At 42.2% G+C, this 14,137-nt stretch overlaps 1 protein-coding gene across 1 annotated transcript in view; it reads left to right on the forward strand.

The window, feature by feature from the left end:
* ESYT3 (extended synaptotagmin 3) overlaps nucleotides 1–13,923 on the forward strand; it is a 46,106-nt gene extending 32,183 nt beyond the window's left edge. Inside the window, exons 13-23 of the mRNA XM_068547330.1 lie at nucleotides 381–443; nucleotides 547–609; nucleotides 1,165–1,233; nucleotides 1,782–1,868; nucleotides 2,579–2,728; nucleotides 4,513–4,997; nucleotides 5,693–5,791; nucleotides 6,317–6,448; nucleotides 12,509–12,614; nucleotides 13,388–13,437; nucleotides 13,785–13,923. Of these exons, the coding sequence (XP_068403431.1) occupies nucleotides 381–443; nucleotides 547–609; nucleotides 1,165–1,233; nucleotides 1,782–1,868; nucleotides 2,579–2,728; nucleotides 4,513–4,997; nucleotides 5,693–5,791; nucleotides 6,317–6,448; nucleotides 12,509–12,614; nucleotides 13,388–13,437; nucleotides 13,785–13,821 (1,341 nt within the window). The 3' untranslated portion in view covers nucleotides 13,822–13,923. The remainder of the gene's footprint in view (nucleotides 1–380; nucleotides 444–546; nucleotides 610–1,164; nucleotides 1,234–1,781; nucleotides 1,869–2,578; nucleotides 2,729–4,512; nucleotides 4,998–5,692; nucleotides 5,792–6,316; nucleotides 6,449–12,508; nucleotides 12,615–13,387; nucleotides 13,438–13,784) is intronic.
* Nucleotides 13,924–14,137: the final 214 nt, after the last annotated feature.

Here is a 14,137-nt window from a genome sequence, read left to right on the forward strand (position 1 = left end):
GTCCATGTGAGAGCTGTGTGGGAAGGCAGGGAGGGGGCTAGCGAGCTGAAGCCACAGATCTTGCCCACAGAGTCCTCCAGCCAGCCCCACCTTCTGGGGAGCACGTCCCTCAGCCCTCATCTCCACACAGGGCGGATGGGATCCTTAAACGCTCTGTTAGTGCCCGTCAGCCCAGTTCATAGGGAAGTCCACCGGTTCTGACTTGAGTCTGTCATGCTGCAGTTGTATTTTCAGCCTCAGCAAAGAGCTAGGTTGTGAGGGAAGGTATGGCCAGTCTGGAGGGCAAGGGCTGGCTCTTCAGGCATGAAGAGGCTTCTCCTAAACCAGTCTGTGTCTCCTGCTGCTGGGGGCACCTAGTGAGGGTCTGTGTCTGCTTGTAGGACCATGGTAGTTTTTCCACTGCCATTCTCGTGGTCTTCTTGGAGAGCGCCTGCAACCTGCCGGTGAGTGGTGACACAGCCAGAGTGTCACACACACCCTGCCTTGTGCCCGTCACTTTCAAATGTCCACGTGTTGCTCATTCACCCTGTTCTTCTCGTGCTGCAGAGAAACCCTTTTGACTACCTAAATGGTGAATATCGAGCCAAAAAGCTCTCCAGATTTGCCAGGGTAAGTGTGGGTGTGAAAGCAAGTCACAGCTCCTTTTCCCCAGAGTAACCACAGCCCCACGTCTGCTGGGCGACGCCGTGCACACACAGCCCGGGGCCAATGAGTGCCGCCGTTCAATGAGCCTACAGTGAGCCGGGCACCGGGCTAGGCAGCTCATCCCCACATCTGCTATGCTTGAGCCCCATGGTGGCCGTGTGTCCATTTTTATTGCTATTTTAAAAATAGGACCCGAAAGCTAAGTGCTTGTGTCACACAGCTAAGGGGGAGCCGGAACTCAACTGCACCCTGTCTGTCTCCACAGCTCTAGGGAACAAGGGCCTGTGCCCAGCCAGGCCTCCCATCTTTAACTCGGAAGCTCCCCCTGGGGTCAACCCTGTCTAGGTGCTGGCACAGTGATGGTAGCCCGGGGCTCCTGGGAGCACCAGGGGAGCCTTCTCTCAAAGGGAAGTGGTTGGGTGGCCTCAGGTCCCACCAATGCTCCTGAGGGTTGAGAGGCAGGGTCTCAAGTTGGCACTGTGGGTGCCACCTCCATTTTGTGGATTTGTCCCCTCACAGAATAAAGTCAGCAGAGACCCTTCTTCCTATGTCAAGCTATCTGTAAGCAAGAAGACACACCTGAGCAAGGTAAGACAGCTTGGCGTGTAGCCGAGGACTAAGGAAATGGGCAGGTGCCCCAACACTTCAGGGAGAGGAGCAAAAGGGAATTCGCTTACACTGCATGCCTAGTAGGTGCCGGCACACGATAGGCACTTTATATTACTCTGTCTTCAAAATAACCTCACAAGATAGTTTCACAGTTCAAGAATCTGGAGGCAGAGATCAGGGACTCACCTAAGGGCTAGAAAGCAGAAGAACTAGAGTTCAAGCTTAGGCACGGCTCTACGCCTATGTCCTTTCCCCCACCCCCAGCAGCAAAAGTCCCCCTGGAAGTGAGCTCTAATGCTGGTAGGATTTCAGCCCCTGTGAGATTTCCTGGCAAACTCTCCTTGCCTTTGAGCCTGACTGCCCTGCCCTAGTGCCTCCCACGAGCTGTAGTGTGCTTGGGTCTATCCCTGGGCGGACACAGAGAAGGCTCCCAATGGCACCAGGGGGCCAGAATGAGAGCAGAGGGTGCTGGTATCCTGCCCTGCCCAACTTGACCCTTCAGTGATCTCTCCCTCTCCTGTCCCCAGACCTGTCCCCACAGCAAGGACCCTGTGTGGAGCCAGGTGTTCTCCTTCTTTGTGCACAACGTGGCCACTGAACAGCTGCATCTGAAGGTTTGCTTGAAGTTGGGCTCTTGGAACAGAGCTAAGAGGCATCTAAGCTAGGAGGGGTAGGGGGCTTGAGCAGGCTCCCCCGGCAGTAAAGTCAGGAGAGGATACTGGGGGCCCACATATTCGTGAGCCTGGTGACCAAGGTCACTGGGTAGGAGGTTGTGGAAGGACAAACCCTCAGGTCCCTTGGTGCTCCCTGCCAGAGTCTCTCCAGTTGTTACCTAGCACCCAGCGTGGCCTGGGTTGGAATCTACTCAGGACATTAATGATGATGTACTTCTTTAAAAAAAGATCTGTGGAAGAGAGAGATCTTCTTTACACCTGAGCAAATAGAGGCTCAAATGATGACTTGTCCAAGATCTCATGACCAACAAGTAGTAGAACTGGGGTCTTTGGGGACCCTCAGCCCTGTCTGGAAGTCCCATCATAGAGCAGCACAGCTCATCAGTCCCTAAAGCCCTGATGGCCCCGGCATTTGACAGGCTTGCCTCATACAGATCATAGTTGCCTCTACCCTGAGTCACTCTCTTGCCCTGACTGAAGGCAGGGACCAGGCCTGGTCCCATTTCCAGTTTTCAGAACAGGACCAGAGGCCAAAAGAAACACAGAACATACTTACTGAAGTGAACTCAGTCTTGGCTGGAGCCCAGAGAGTAGGCTGGTGAGGGTGGGACTTGGTTATCCTCTTGTTTTGTGACTGGCCCACTGCCCAGGTGCTTGATGATGACCAAGAACGTGCCCTAGGAGTGCTGGAGTTCCCCCTGTGCCAGATTCTCCCCTGTGCAGACCTTACCCTCGAGCAGCGCTTCCAGCTGGACCACTCAGGCCTGGACAGCCTTATCTCCATGAGGCTGGTGCTTCGGGTAAACCTCTCCCCTTTTCCCCCAGGGTAGGCAGGGGGTGGTCTGCCCCAGCACTAAGTATCTGCACTGTGTTGGGAAGAAGCTAGGAGATGGATTCATATTTTTTATCAATTTCAGAATATTGTCAGCCATTTTCTCTTCAAATATTGCCTCTCCTAATCTTTTAATCCCTCCTTCTACAATTCCTTCTATTATGTTGGACCTTATCATCGTCTCCATGGCTTAACCTGATCTCACCTTCATATTTTCCATCTCTTTATCTCTGGGCGCTACATTCTAATTTCCTCAGACCTGTCTTCCAGACCACTAATTCTTTCTTTGGCTATGCCTAAGCTGCTGTTTAACCTGTTCCCAGTTTTTGTTTCAAAGGCTATTCTTCATCCTTCACTTTATCTTTTCCATATCTACAATGTCTTTTCTTTTTTGTGTTTTATTATCTTCTCATGATTCTATCCCATCTTTAATCATTTGAAAATACTTAAAATGTATGTTAATTCTATTATCTGAAGATCTTGGTAGTTAAATTTTGATGTCTGTTATGTCTGCTGATGCTTTTTCATGGTGATTCATTTCTACGTTTGGTAACTTGGGTTGCAGACATATGTTCAGTGTTACCTTTGTGACCTGGATTGAGGTTGTTCACATCCAAGGAAGTTCTGCTTTGGCTGCAACCAAGCACCTCAGGAACATTACACACCTGAGTCCACTTTTATGTTAATTTTCAAACTTTCGGTTTCAAAACCCCATGGGTGGTATAAATATGAACCCAAAATTTAAAGGAGACAGGCTATAAGGTGCCAGATTCTCATGAAAGACTATTTCCCCCAACCAGAGTACAGGCTGAGATAGATATATTCTTGTCATCAATCTTTGCTGGTGGGTGAAATGTTTATTTATCCTAGACTACTTTTTCACTAAAGATATCCCACCTTCATGGGTCCTACTCTGACCCTAGTTCTCTTCTCCAAACCCCTTGGAGTCCATGGTTGATAAATGACCCCGGGAAAGTTAACCTTTATTTTTCAGTTTTCTCTCTCTTTTTTTTTAACCTAAGGATTTTCCTTACTTTCTTGTGAATTTGGCTATGCATTTAAAAGTATGTTTGTTTCATTTTTATTGAGCATTCCTAACAAGAGGTTTTTCAGAATATTTTGATCGCCTTATTGCTGGAAATGGAGGTTCCTAGGAAGAGTCTTAATGACTGATGGGAAAAGGGGAAGGAGAGACACAATGGCTGAGGTTTGAAACTCTGGTGCTACGAGCACAGGGGTGTGTCTGGATAGGAAACACATTTTAGGGAAAGCAATGGTAAATAAGGTGACAGCTAGAAATGACCATATCCAGAAGGCAGCTGGTGATCTATATGAAGGTTAAGGTGAGGGCAAGACTGGAGGTGTAGATCTGGGAGTCCTCTGCGCCGAGGGGAAGTGCATGCTGTGAGAATTGGCCAGGTCTCCAGCATCCAGTACCAGTGGATAGAGAAAAGGGGATCAGAACCAAGTCTTCATGAAGACTGGTGAGGCAGGAGGAAGGGAAAAGACAGAAGGTCTGGTCAGAGTGAGCCAGGGGCAGAGAGGTTAAGGAAGATATGGTCTAGGGGTAAAAAGATACGGTCTGGGGGTAAAAATCCATTGGATTTGGGGAGTCAGGAAGGAACTGAGTTTTGAGAAAACTGTTCCTTCCAGAAAAAAGGAACCACTTCCCAGAGGTTAAGGTGAGAGCAGAGGGGGAGAGAGTGGTAGTGGTGTGCCCAGCCCATAAACCACCCTGTCATCTGCTTACAGTTCCTGCACTTGGAAGAACGAGAGCTGGGAAGCCCATACACAGGACCTGAAGCCCTGAAGAAAGGCCCTCTGCTCATTAAGAAGGCTGCCACCAACCAGGGCCCCAGAGCCCCACCGCAGGGAGAGGGCCCTGCAGATTTGCCATGCCCTCCAGACCCTGCTTCTGATATCAAGCAAGCCTCCAAAAGCACCACAGCCACCACCAGTGCCACCAAGCCCACACTTCAAGAGATGGGCCCAGAGCCCAAAGGCAAGGACAGAGCCAGAGGGTTCTGTGCACCCATGGGGGAGAAGAAGAGTGTGTCCACCATCTTCCTGGCTGTCCCAGGCCCCCACTGTCCGGGGCCCGTCAAGTCACCCAGACCCATGAAATGCCCTGCCTCCCTATTCGCATGGCCACCCAAGAGGCTGGCTTCCAGCATGTCCTCGCTCAACTCCCTGGCCTCTTCCTGCTTTGACCTGACAGATGTCAGCCTCAACACTGAGTATGCACCTCTCTGCTTAATCTTTTCTAAAATAACCTGCATGAAAAATACCTCCCTGGATGGAAAAGTAGATATGAACTTACTTTTCTGTGCAAGTTCTGGTTTTTCACAAAATGGCTTCATGAGAGGCAGCATGGTGAGATAGAAAGAACACAGGCTGGGGAGAGAGAAAGCACGTGTGCACATGCCAAAAAGCCTCATGTGGCTCTAGCTACACACCAACTATAAAATAGATGTTGGACTTCAGTTGTTAAGGTTCCTTACAGCAGAAACATACACTGAATTCTAAAGAGTTATTTATACTGGGATGGTATGGAAAGCTTAGAATGTGGAATTATATAATCAGTGGCTTACATTTATTAAATGTTGACTCCGGGCTTAGCATGTTATTTAATTTGATCTTCACAATAACCCTACAAGATAGAACTTACTATCATAAAGGTCGAATAACTCACCCAAGGTTCCACAAGAAATCATAGTATAAAAGCAGATGCTGCTCTCCAGGGTTCTTCCTACTGTGCCATGCTTTTCCTACTGTGAAGTAGGATAATTTTACATGAATGCTGGATAGAACTGACTTCCAACTAAAAGGAACCTTACTGAGAATTATTTTATTAACTTACATGCTTCTTGGGGGTGCGGGGAGAGGCCAGCACTTGTAATGGCAAGAGAAATGACAAGGCCTTTCTTTACAGAGACGAGGATCTCAGGCATCAGGGGCTGGGTGAGATCCAGCTCACGGTGCGCTATGTGTGTCTGCAGCACTGTCTCAGCGTGCTAATCAACGGCTGCAGGTAAAGGGATGCTAGGGCCAGGAAAGGTTATTTGGGAGCATCAGGTGACCAAAATCAGAGTGGGGGCACTTGGAGCAGTGGCAGGGGCAGGCGGCCCCAAGGTAGACAAGGTAGACATTTGGAAGGAATGAGGTTTGAAGGCCTGCATGCTGTGCATGCTGTAACAGATCCTCAATGGTGCTGATGGGCTCCAGAGCCAAGGGCTTTGCTCAGACACAACCACTGCAAAATTGTCTGGGGTGGTTTGGAGCCAGGACATTTTCTCAAGTGAGAATCTTCAACTTCCTTCAGATGGAATGGTACTTGGCTCTACACCCAACTTTACAAAATGCATGTTTACAAAACCATGCATCTGATGTCCTCTGAATTCTGCAGACTTTTGCTTTTTTTGGTCTAGACTGCAGGGCATTTTTATCCTCAAGGCCATCTAAAGCTGTATGGATAGTACAGCTTTCTCTAAATGAGTATTTTCAGTATTTCAAAACCAGGGGTCTTTTTTCTTTAATGTCTTTGAAACCAAATCAGAAACCTGATGCCCTGTTCCAGCAGTGGAGCTGATCCCTACGTCCGTGTCTACTTGTTGCCAGAAAGGAGGTGGGTGAGTCGTAAGAAGACCTCAGTGAAGCGGAAGACCCTGGATCCCCTGTTTGATGAGACGTAAGTGGCCCAGGTGGCCTGCCTAGAGTGCCTCAGCCGCTCGAGTATTTGCTGAGCACCTCCCATGTACCTGGCAGCTGCCAGATGCTGGGAAGGGCTGGGGTTGAACAGGACTACACAGTCTATGCTTTCATAAAGCTTCTATACTTTAGTGAGAGAAAAGGACTGCCAGGGAAGTTTAGCAAAACAGCTACCCACTTTTCTTGTCCATAGGTACTAAAGTGCTCCTGATTATGAAATGTTCCATACTCTTTCTCTTTAAATGAAGCCTCTTTGGCAGTAAAAGGATTTGAATCTGGTCAAATATGTTTTCTTTCAATCAAAAGTAAACATACCTTGAACCTAAGGACCTAAAATTTCCTCCAAAGCTCCAAGCTCTTTGGCCTGTCTTCCCACCCGCAACAAAGCACAGGTGGCAGGTAGAACAGATACCCTCCCTTCACGTGTCCACCCATGTCCTTGGGGACAAACCAGCAGACAGAGTCTAATCACATTTCTTGCTTGTGATGGGTCTGTGGTGGCAAGTCTTAACCGTAATATTCTAATTCTTGATTTCAAGTTGATCACAAGGTGTGGAAGTCAGAATCTCATCATTGCTTCTTTTTGCTGTGGGATCCTAAGAGAAGACATTGCTAGCCAGCCTAGGAAGATACATCTAATAATGTTGGTTTCCTCTTATCTTGGTCAATAACTACTCATTTTGAAAAGAGTTGTACTGAGTCCTTTTTGGGCCATGTCTAATGACTAATATATTCCTTCAAAAGCTACATTTTGAGTTCATCGATATCATGAAAGAGTGTGGGGGAGAGAGAATACATTCATTCAGTATTTATTGAACACTCTACAAACCAGGCACCATCCTATATTCTACAGCCACACAGGTGAAAGATGTTGCCTTCAGAGAGCTCTGACACAATTGTAAAAGGATGTCAAAATTGCCGTGTGGGAACACAGGAGGTTGATTTTTGTGACAAACCTAATCTGTTAGTAATTCTCTCTCAAAATTGTAACTGCAAGATATGCCTGGATTATCTACGAGGCAGACTTGGCAACCTCCCTCTTAAATGTAAACCTAGAAGTAAGGAGTTCAGAGGTCTCTTGTTGAGTACATGACTCATACCACATACATTATAATTAAAATCTCTAAAGTTAAAGACAAGGAGAGAATCTTAAAAACAGCAAGAGAAAAACAAGTAGTTACATTACAGGGAGCCCCCCTATAAGACTATTAGCAGAAACTTTGCAGGCCAGAATGGAGTGGCACAATATTCAAAGTGCTGAAAGGAAAACACTTCCAACCAAAAATACTCTACCAGGGAAAGTTATCATTCAGAATTGAAGGAGAGCTTTCCAGACAAGCAAAAGCTAAAGGAGTTCACCATCACTAAACCAGCTTACGAGTGATTTCTTTAAGCTTCTCTTGTTGTGGAGCACAGGCTCTAGGTGCGTGGGTTTAGTAGTTGTGGCGCATGGGCTTAGTTGCTCTGCAGCATGTGGGATCTTCCTGGACCAGGGCTCAAACCTGTGTCCCCTGCATTGGCAAGAGGGTTCTTAACCACTGCGCCACCAGGGAAGCCCCTAAAATGCATTCACACTTAAGTTATCAACTTAAAATAGACTGTTGTAAGTTGTCATATGTAAGCCTAATGGTAAGCACAAAGCAAAAACCTATAGTAGGTACACAAATGATAAAGAAAAAGGAATCTAAGCATACCACTAAAGTCATCAAACCACAAAGGAAGAGAGCAAGAGAAGAAAAAAGGAACAGAGGATCTACAAAACAGCCAGTAAAAAATTAATAAAATAGCAATAAGTACATACCTATCAATAATTACTTTAAATGGAAATGGACTAAATTCTCCAATCAAAAGAGAGTGGCTAAGTGGATTAAAAAAAAAACAAGACCCATCTATATGCTGCCTACAAGAGACTCACTTCAGATCTAAAGATGCACACAGACAGAAAGTGAAGGATGGAAAAAGATATTCCATGCAAATAAAAACTGAAAGAAAGCCAAGGTGTTGCTATACTTACATTAGACAAAACAGACTTTAAAACAAAGACTGTAATAAAAGACAAGGGCATTACATAATGATAAAGGGGTCAGTCCAACAAGAGGATATAGTATTTGTAAATATTTATGTACCCAACCTAAGAGCACCTAAATACATAAAGCAAATATTCACAGACCTAAAGGGAGACATAGATAGCAATAAAATAATAATAGTAGGGTACTTTAATACCCTACTTTCATCAAAGGATAAATCATCCAGACAAATTCAATAAGGAAACATAAGCTGTATATGACATGTTATACCAGATGAACTTAACATATACAAAGAACAGTCCATCCAAAAGCAGCAGAATACACATTCTTCTCAAGTGCATATAGAACATTCTCCAGGATAGATCATATAATAGGCTGCCACAAGTCTTAATAAATTTAAGGAGATTGAAATTATATCAAGAAATCAAAAAATACCTTCAGACAAAGAAAATGGAAATGTAACATAAAATTTATGGGATGCAGCAAAAGCAGTTCTAAGAAGGAATTTCATAGCAATAAATGCATATATCATAAACAAGAAAAATAAGTAAGAAATAAGAAAAATCTCAAATAAACAACCTAACTTTACGCCTCAAGGAATAAGAAAAAGAAGAATAAAGTCCAAAGTCAGCAGAAGGAAGGAAATAAAGTTCAAATAGAGTGGAAATAGAGACTAAAAAGACAATAGAAAAAAAAAAATCAATGAAACTTAGAGCTGGTTCTTTGAAAAGATAAACAAAATTGATAAACCTTTAGCTAGACTCGCCAAGAAAAAAAGAGGATATAAAAGAGAAAAGAGGAACTGTAAAAATCGATACCACAGAAATACAAAGGGTAAGAGACTACTATGAATAGTTATACGCCAACAAATTAGATAACCTAGAAGAAAAGGATAAATTCCTAGAAAGATACAACCTACCAAGACTGAATAATGAAGAAACAGAAAATCTGAACAGACTGATTACTAGTAAGAAGTTTGAATCAGTAATCAAAAATCTCCCAACAAACAGGTCCAGGGCCACACAGCTTCACTAGTGAATTCCACCAAATATTCAAAGAAGAATTAACACCAGTCATCCCCAAACTCTTCCAAAATACAGAAAAGGAAACACTTGCAAAACTCATTTTACAAGACAAGCACTACCCTCAGACAAGGATGCCCACTCTTACCAGGTTTAAACATATTATTGGAAGTACTAGCCACAGCAATCAGACAAGGAAAAAAAAAAAAAAAAAGGAATCCAAAGGGAGAAGTAAAACTGTCACTGTTTAAAGATGACGTGATGCTTTATAAAGAAAATCCTGAAGATGTCACCAAAAGCCTATTAGAACTAACAAATGAATTCAGTAACATTGCAGGATACAAAATTAATATACAGAAATCTGTTGCATTTCTATACGCTGACAACAAACTATCAGAGAAATTAAGAAAATCCATTTACAATTGCATCAAAAGGAATAAAATATCTAGGAGTAAATCTAACTAAGGAGGTAAGAGACCTGTACTCTGAAAACTATAAGACGCTGATGAAACAAATCGAAGACAACACAAACAGATGGAACGATGTATCATGCTCATGAATTGGAAGAATTAATAATGTTAAACATTATTATTTCTGAGCTGTCTATTCGGTCCCATTGATCTGTCTCTTTTTATGCCAGAACCATACTGTTTTGATTATTATAACTTTGTAATATAGTTTGATGCCTGGAGGCATCAGGGAGCATGATGCCTCCAGCTTTGTTCATCTTTCTCAAGATTACTTTGGCTCTTTTGTGGTGCCACGCAAATCTTAGGATTGTTTGTTCTATTTCTGTGACAAATGCCATTGGAATTTTGATTGCACTGAATCTGTAGATTGCGTTTGTCCACACATGTATAGCTGATTAACTTATGGCAAAGGAGCCAAGAATGTATAATGGGGGAAAGCACAGTCTCTTCAATAAGTGGTGTTAGGAAAATTGGACAGCCACATGCAACAGAATAAAATTCAACCACTATCTTACACTAGACACAAAAATTAACTCAAAATGGACTAAAGACTTGAAAGTAAGAGCTGAAACTCTGCAACTCTTAGAAGTGAACATAGGTGGGTTAAGCTCATTGACATCAGTCTTGGCAATGGTTTTTTGGATTTGACACCAAAACCAAAGGCGACTAAAGCAAAAATAAACAAGTGAGACTACATGAGACTACATTAAACTAACAGGCTTCTGCACAGCAAAGGAAACCATCAACAAAATGAAAAGACAACCTACCGAATGGGAGAACATACTTTCAGATAATATATTGGAAAAGTGGTTAATATCCAAAATCTATAAAGAACTCATAGAACTCAACAGCAAAAAAATCAAACCATCTGATTAAAAAATGGGCAGAGGCTCTGAATAGACATTTTTCCAAAGAAGACATACAGATGGTCAGTAGGTACATGAAAAGATGCTCAACATCATTAATCATCAGGGAAATGCAAATCAAAACCATGATGAAATATCACCTCACACCTGTCAGAATGGCTATTATCAAAAAGAAATAACAAGTGTTGGTGAGGATGTGGAGAAAAGGGAACCCTTGGGCACAGCTGGTGGGAACATAAATTGGGGCAGCTGCTATGGAAAACAACATGGAGGTTCCTCAAAAAATCAAATATAGAACTACCATACAATCCAGCAATTCCATTTCTGGGTATTTATCAAAATAAAACAACACTAATTCAAAATGATATATGTACCCCCATGTTCACTGTGGCATTATTTACAATAGCCAAGACATGGAAACAACCTAAATGTCCACTGATGGATGAATGGATTTTTTAAAATGTGGTATATATATATATATATATATATATATATATATATATATATATACCATAGAATATTATTCAGTCATGAAAAAGAATGAAATCTTGCCATTTGAAACAACATGGATAGACCTTGAGGGCATTATGCTAAGTTAAATAAGGCAGAAAAAGATAATTACTTATGATCTCACTTATATGTGGAATCTAAAAGTGCCAAAAACCAACCAAACAAAAAAACCCGAGCTTATGGATATAGAGAACATATTGGTGGTTGCCAGAGGTGGCGGTTGGGGTGTGTGTGAAATAGATGATGGGTCAAAAGGTACAAATTTCCACTTATAAAATTAATATTCATGGGGTTATAATGTACAGCATGGTGACTATAGTTAATAATACTGTATTACATACTTGAAAGTAGCTAGGAGAGTGGATCTTTAAAGTTCTCATCACAAGAAAAAATTTTTTTTGTAACTATGTATGGTGATGGATGTTAATTAGACTGATCATTTCACAACATATCCAAATCACATCATTATGGTAAACATGAAACTAATAATGCCATTTCACTTATATCTCAATTTAAAAAATTAAAAGATATTATGGGATTATATTGAATCATGTGTGTCAAACTTTTCAAAAGTGTGAAGCACTATAGAATCTAAAGAATCTTTCACTCAATTAAAAAAATTTGAAGATTTTTTTTTTTTTTAAAAACCAGACAAGTAAGGAGTCCAGAGGCATCTTATGAGTCCACGACAAAGCTTGTATACTAAGATTCCTCTGCCTTACTCCACAGGCGTAAGTGGGAAAAGGCCACTGTTTTCCATGCAATTCCAGCAAACCTAATTATTCAGCATCCTAGCCCTTAGCTGGCACTGTTCAGAGAGAGAAGGGGCAGCCGAAAGAGTGACAACCAGAGTAGAGTCAGAGAAGGAAGGAAGCAAACCCCAAAGCACGACAGTTCAAGGAACTTCTCAGAGAAGCAAACAGCCTCTTGACACTTCCAGGGTTTGTGAATATAACACAGGACAGTGATTATCTATAACAATGATGCATTGAGTATCTGCTGTAACCCAGTACTGTTCTAGATGCTCTTCTCAATAGTCTATATCTTCTGTTTTAAAGGTAGGAAAATGGATGAACACTTGAGATTTTTCAGTGAAAATGATTAAAATATATAAATCTCATTTCCTAACTTTTTGCTCCTTAAAGATTTGAATTTTTTGTTCCCTTGGATGAAGTAAAGAAGAGGTCACTAGACGTCGCAGTGAAAAACAGTAGGCCACTTGGCTCACACAGAAGGAAGGAGCTAGGAAAAGTAAGTACAAAAGGGACTTTTGGTATTCTTTCCCTCCTGGTAGCTAACTGGAGTTCACTGGTGGAACACACCCTTGCAGAAGGCTTTTTGTTTTGTGTCTTTTTAAAAAATACTCTTGAAACTGAAGTATATAAATTAATATAATAAACCCTATTTTAACAAACTTGAATATCCAAGTTCATCACTACACAAGTATTTGAACTTCTACTATGGTATTAAGTATTGTTTTGATAAATACAGCATTGTGTGAAGCTTGGTCTCATTATGTCAAGATTTTTGTGGTGAATGGGATTTTACTTAAAGTTAGAAGTAAAGGAAATATAATCCTCAGGAAGATGCCAAGGAGAGACAAAAAAGAATGATATTTGTACACTCTGTAGTTGTTGTATTTTAATAAACACCTCTTATACTCATTTTTAAAAGCCCACTTCTGTGAAGTACGTGATGATATCCCCATTTTTACTACTGAGGAAACTATGGTGTCTTGCTTAAAATTCTGGATCAGTTCATGAGTAAAGGCAAGCTGTTCTCTCTAACACATTCATAAATAAATTTCTGAGGTACAACTGCAAACAGCAATTCACCTTTTCCCAGGACACTGCGGTCAGTGTCAGTACTGTCCTTCTGGAAAGGTTCCATATTGAAAGCCAAAGGAAAAAGAGCTCCTGCTCAAAACTCAAGGAGGCCCTTTTTATGATCAATTTCATTTATCCCAATATGTTTCCATTTAATGCAGTTTTGGGGAAGGGAACTGATTGTTTGTGTTTGTTTAGGTACTGATTGACTTATCAAAAGAAGATCTGAATAAGGGCTTCTCACAGTGGTAAGTGAGCCCTTTCATTTTATCACATTAAATCTGCTACTCAAGACATTGTCTCAGACAGTTGCCCATATTCTCTCTCCAAAGTTCTTCCCTTTTCAGTACATATCAGCTCCTTTGTTTATCAAGGAGACATTATCACCTTTACTTATTAAGGCTTTACTGCCTACAGATTTCACTTACCTAAAGGACCTCTGTAAGCTCTCGTCTTAACCCTGGCCAGCCAACCTACTGAGATGAGTTCTGCTGGTCCCACAGAGGCCCAGGTAGGGTAGATTAGGCCACCTGTCCTGATGTTGCCACAGCACACTCTCAATACTAACACAAGTCCAAACCCAACTATCTTACAGGTATGAGCTGACTCCAGATGGCCAGCCCAGAAGTTGATGATGAACAACAACATCTTTATTTTTTAAATGTGTACATATGTATATTTTGTAACTTAAATCAGAGCAGCCATTTAAAAAAAATACATACATACATATACACACACACACACACACACACACACACACATTCTTGTGTGCAATGTAACTGCATGACTGGATAGTATTAGGAAGAGGTAAACACATGTAGAAGCAAGAACTACTCTTTCTTGATTGGATTTAATTGTTTAAATCCATAAACAAGCGGCATATTTGTGCCTAACAAATTATCAGAACCTCAGTGGTGAATTTTCACTGACTTAGGACTCGCATGAATG

The sequence above is a fragment of the Eschrichtius robustus genome, chromosome 6 (genome assembly GCF_028021215.1).
Source record: "Eschrichtius robustus isolate mEscRob2 chromosome 6, mEscRob2.pri, whole genome shotgun sequence".
In the NCBI taxonomy this organism is placed as follows: Eukaryota; Metazoa; Chordata; class Mammalia; order Artiodactyla; family Eschrichtiidae; genus Eschrichtius; species Eschrichtius robustus.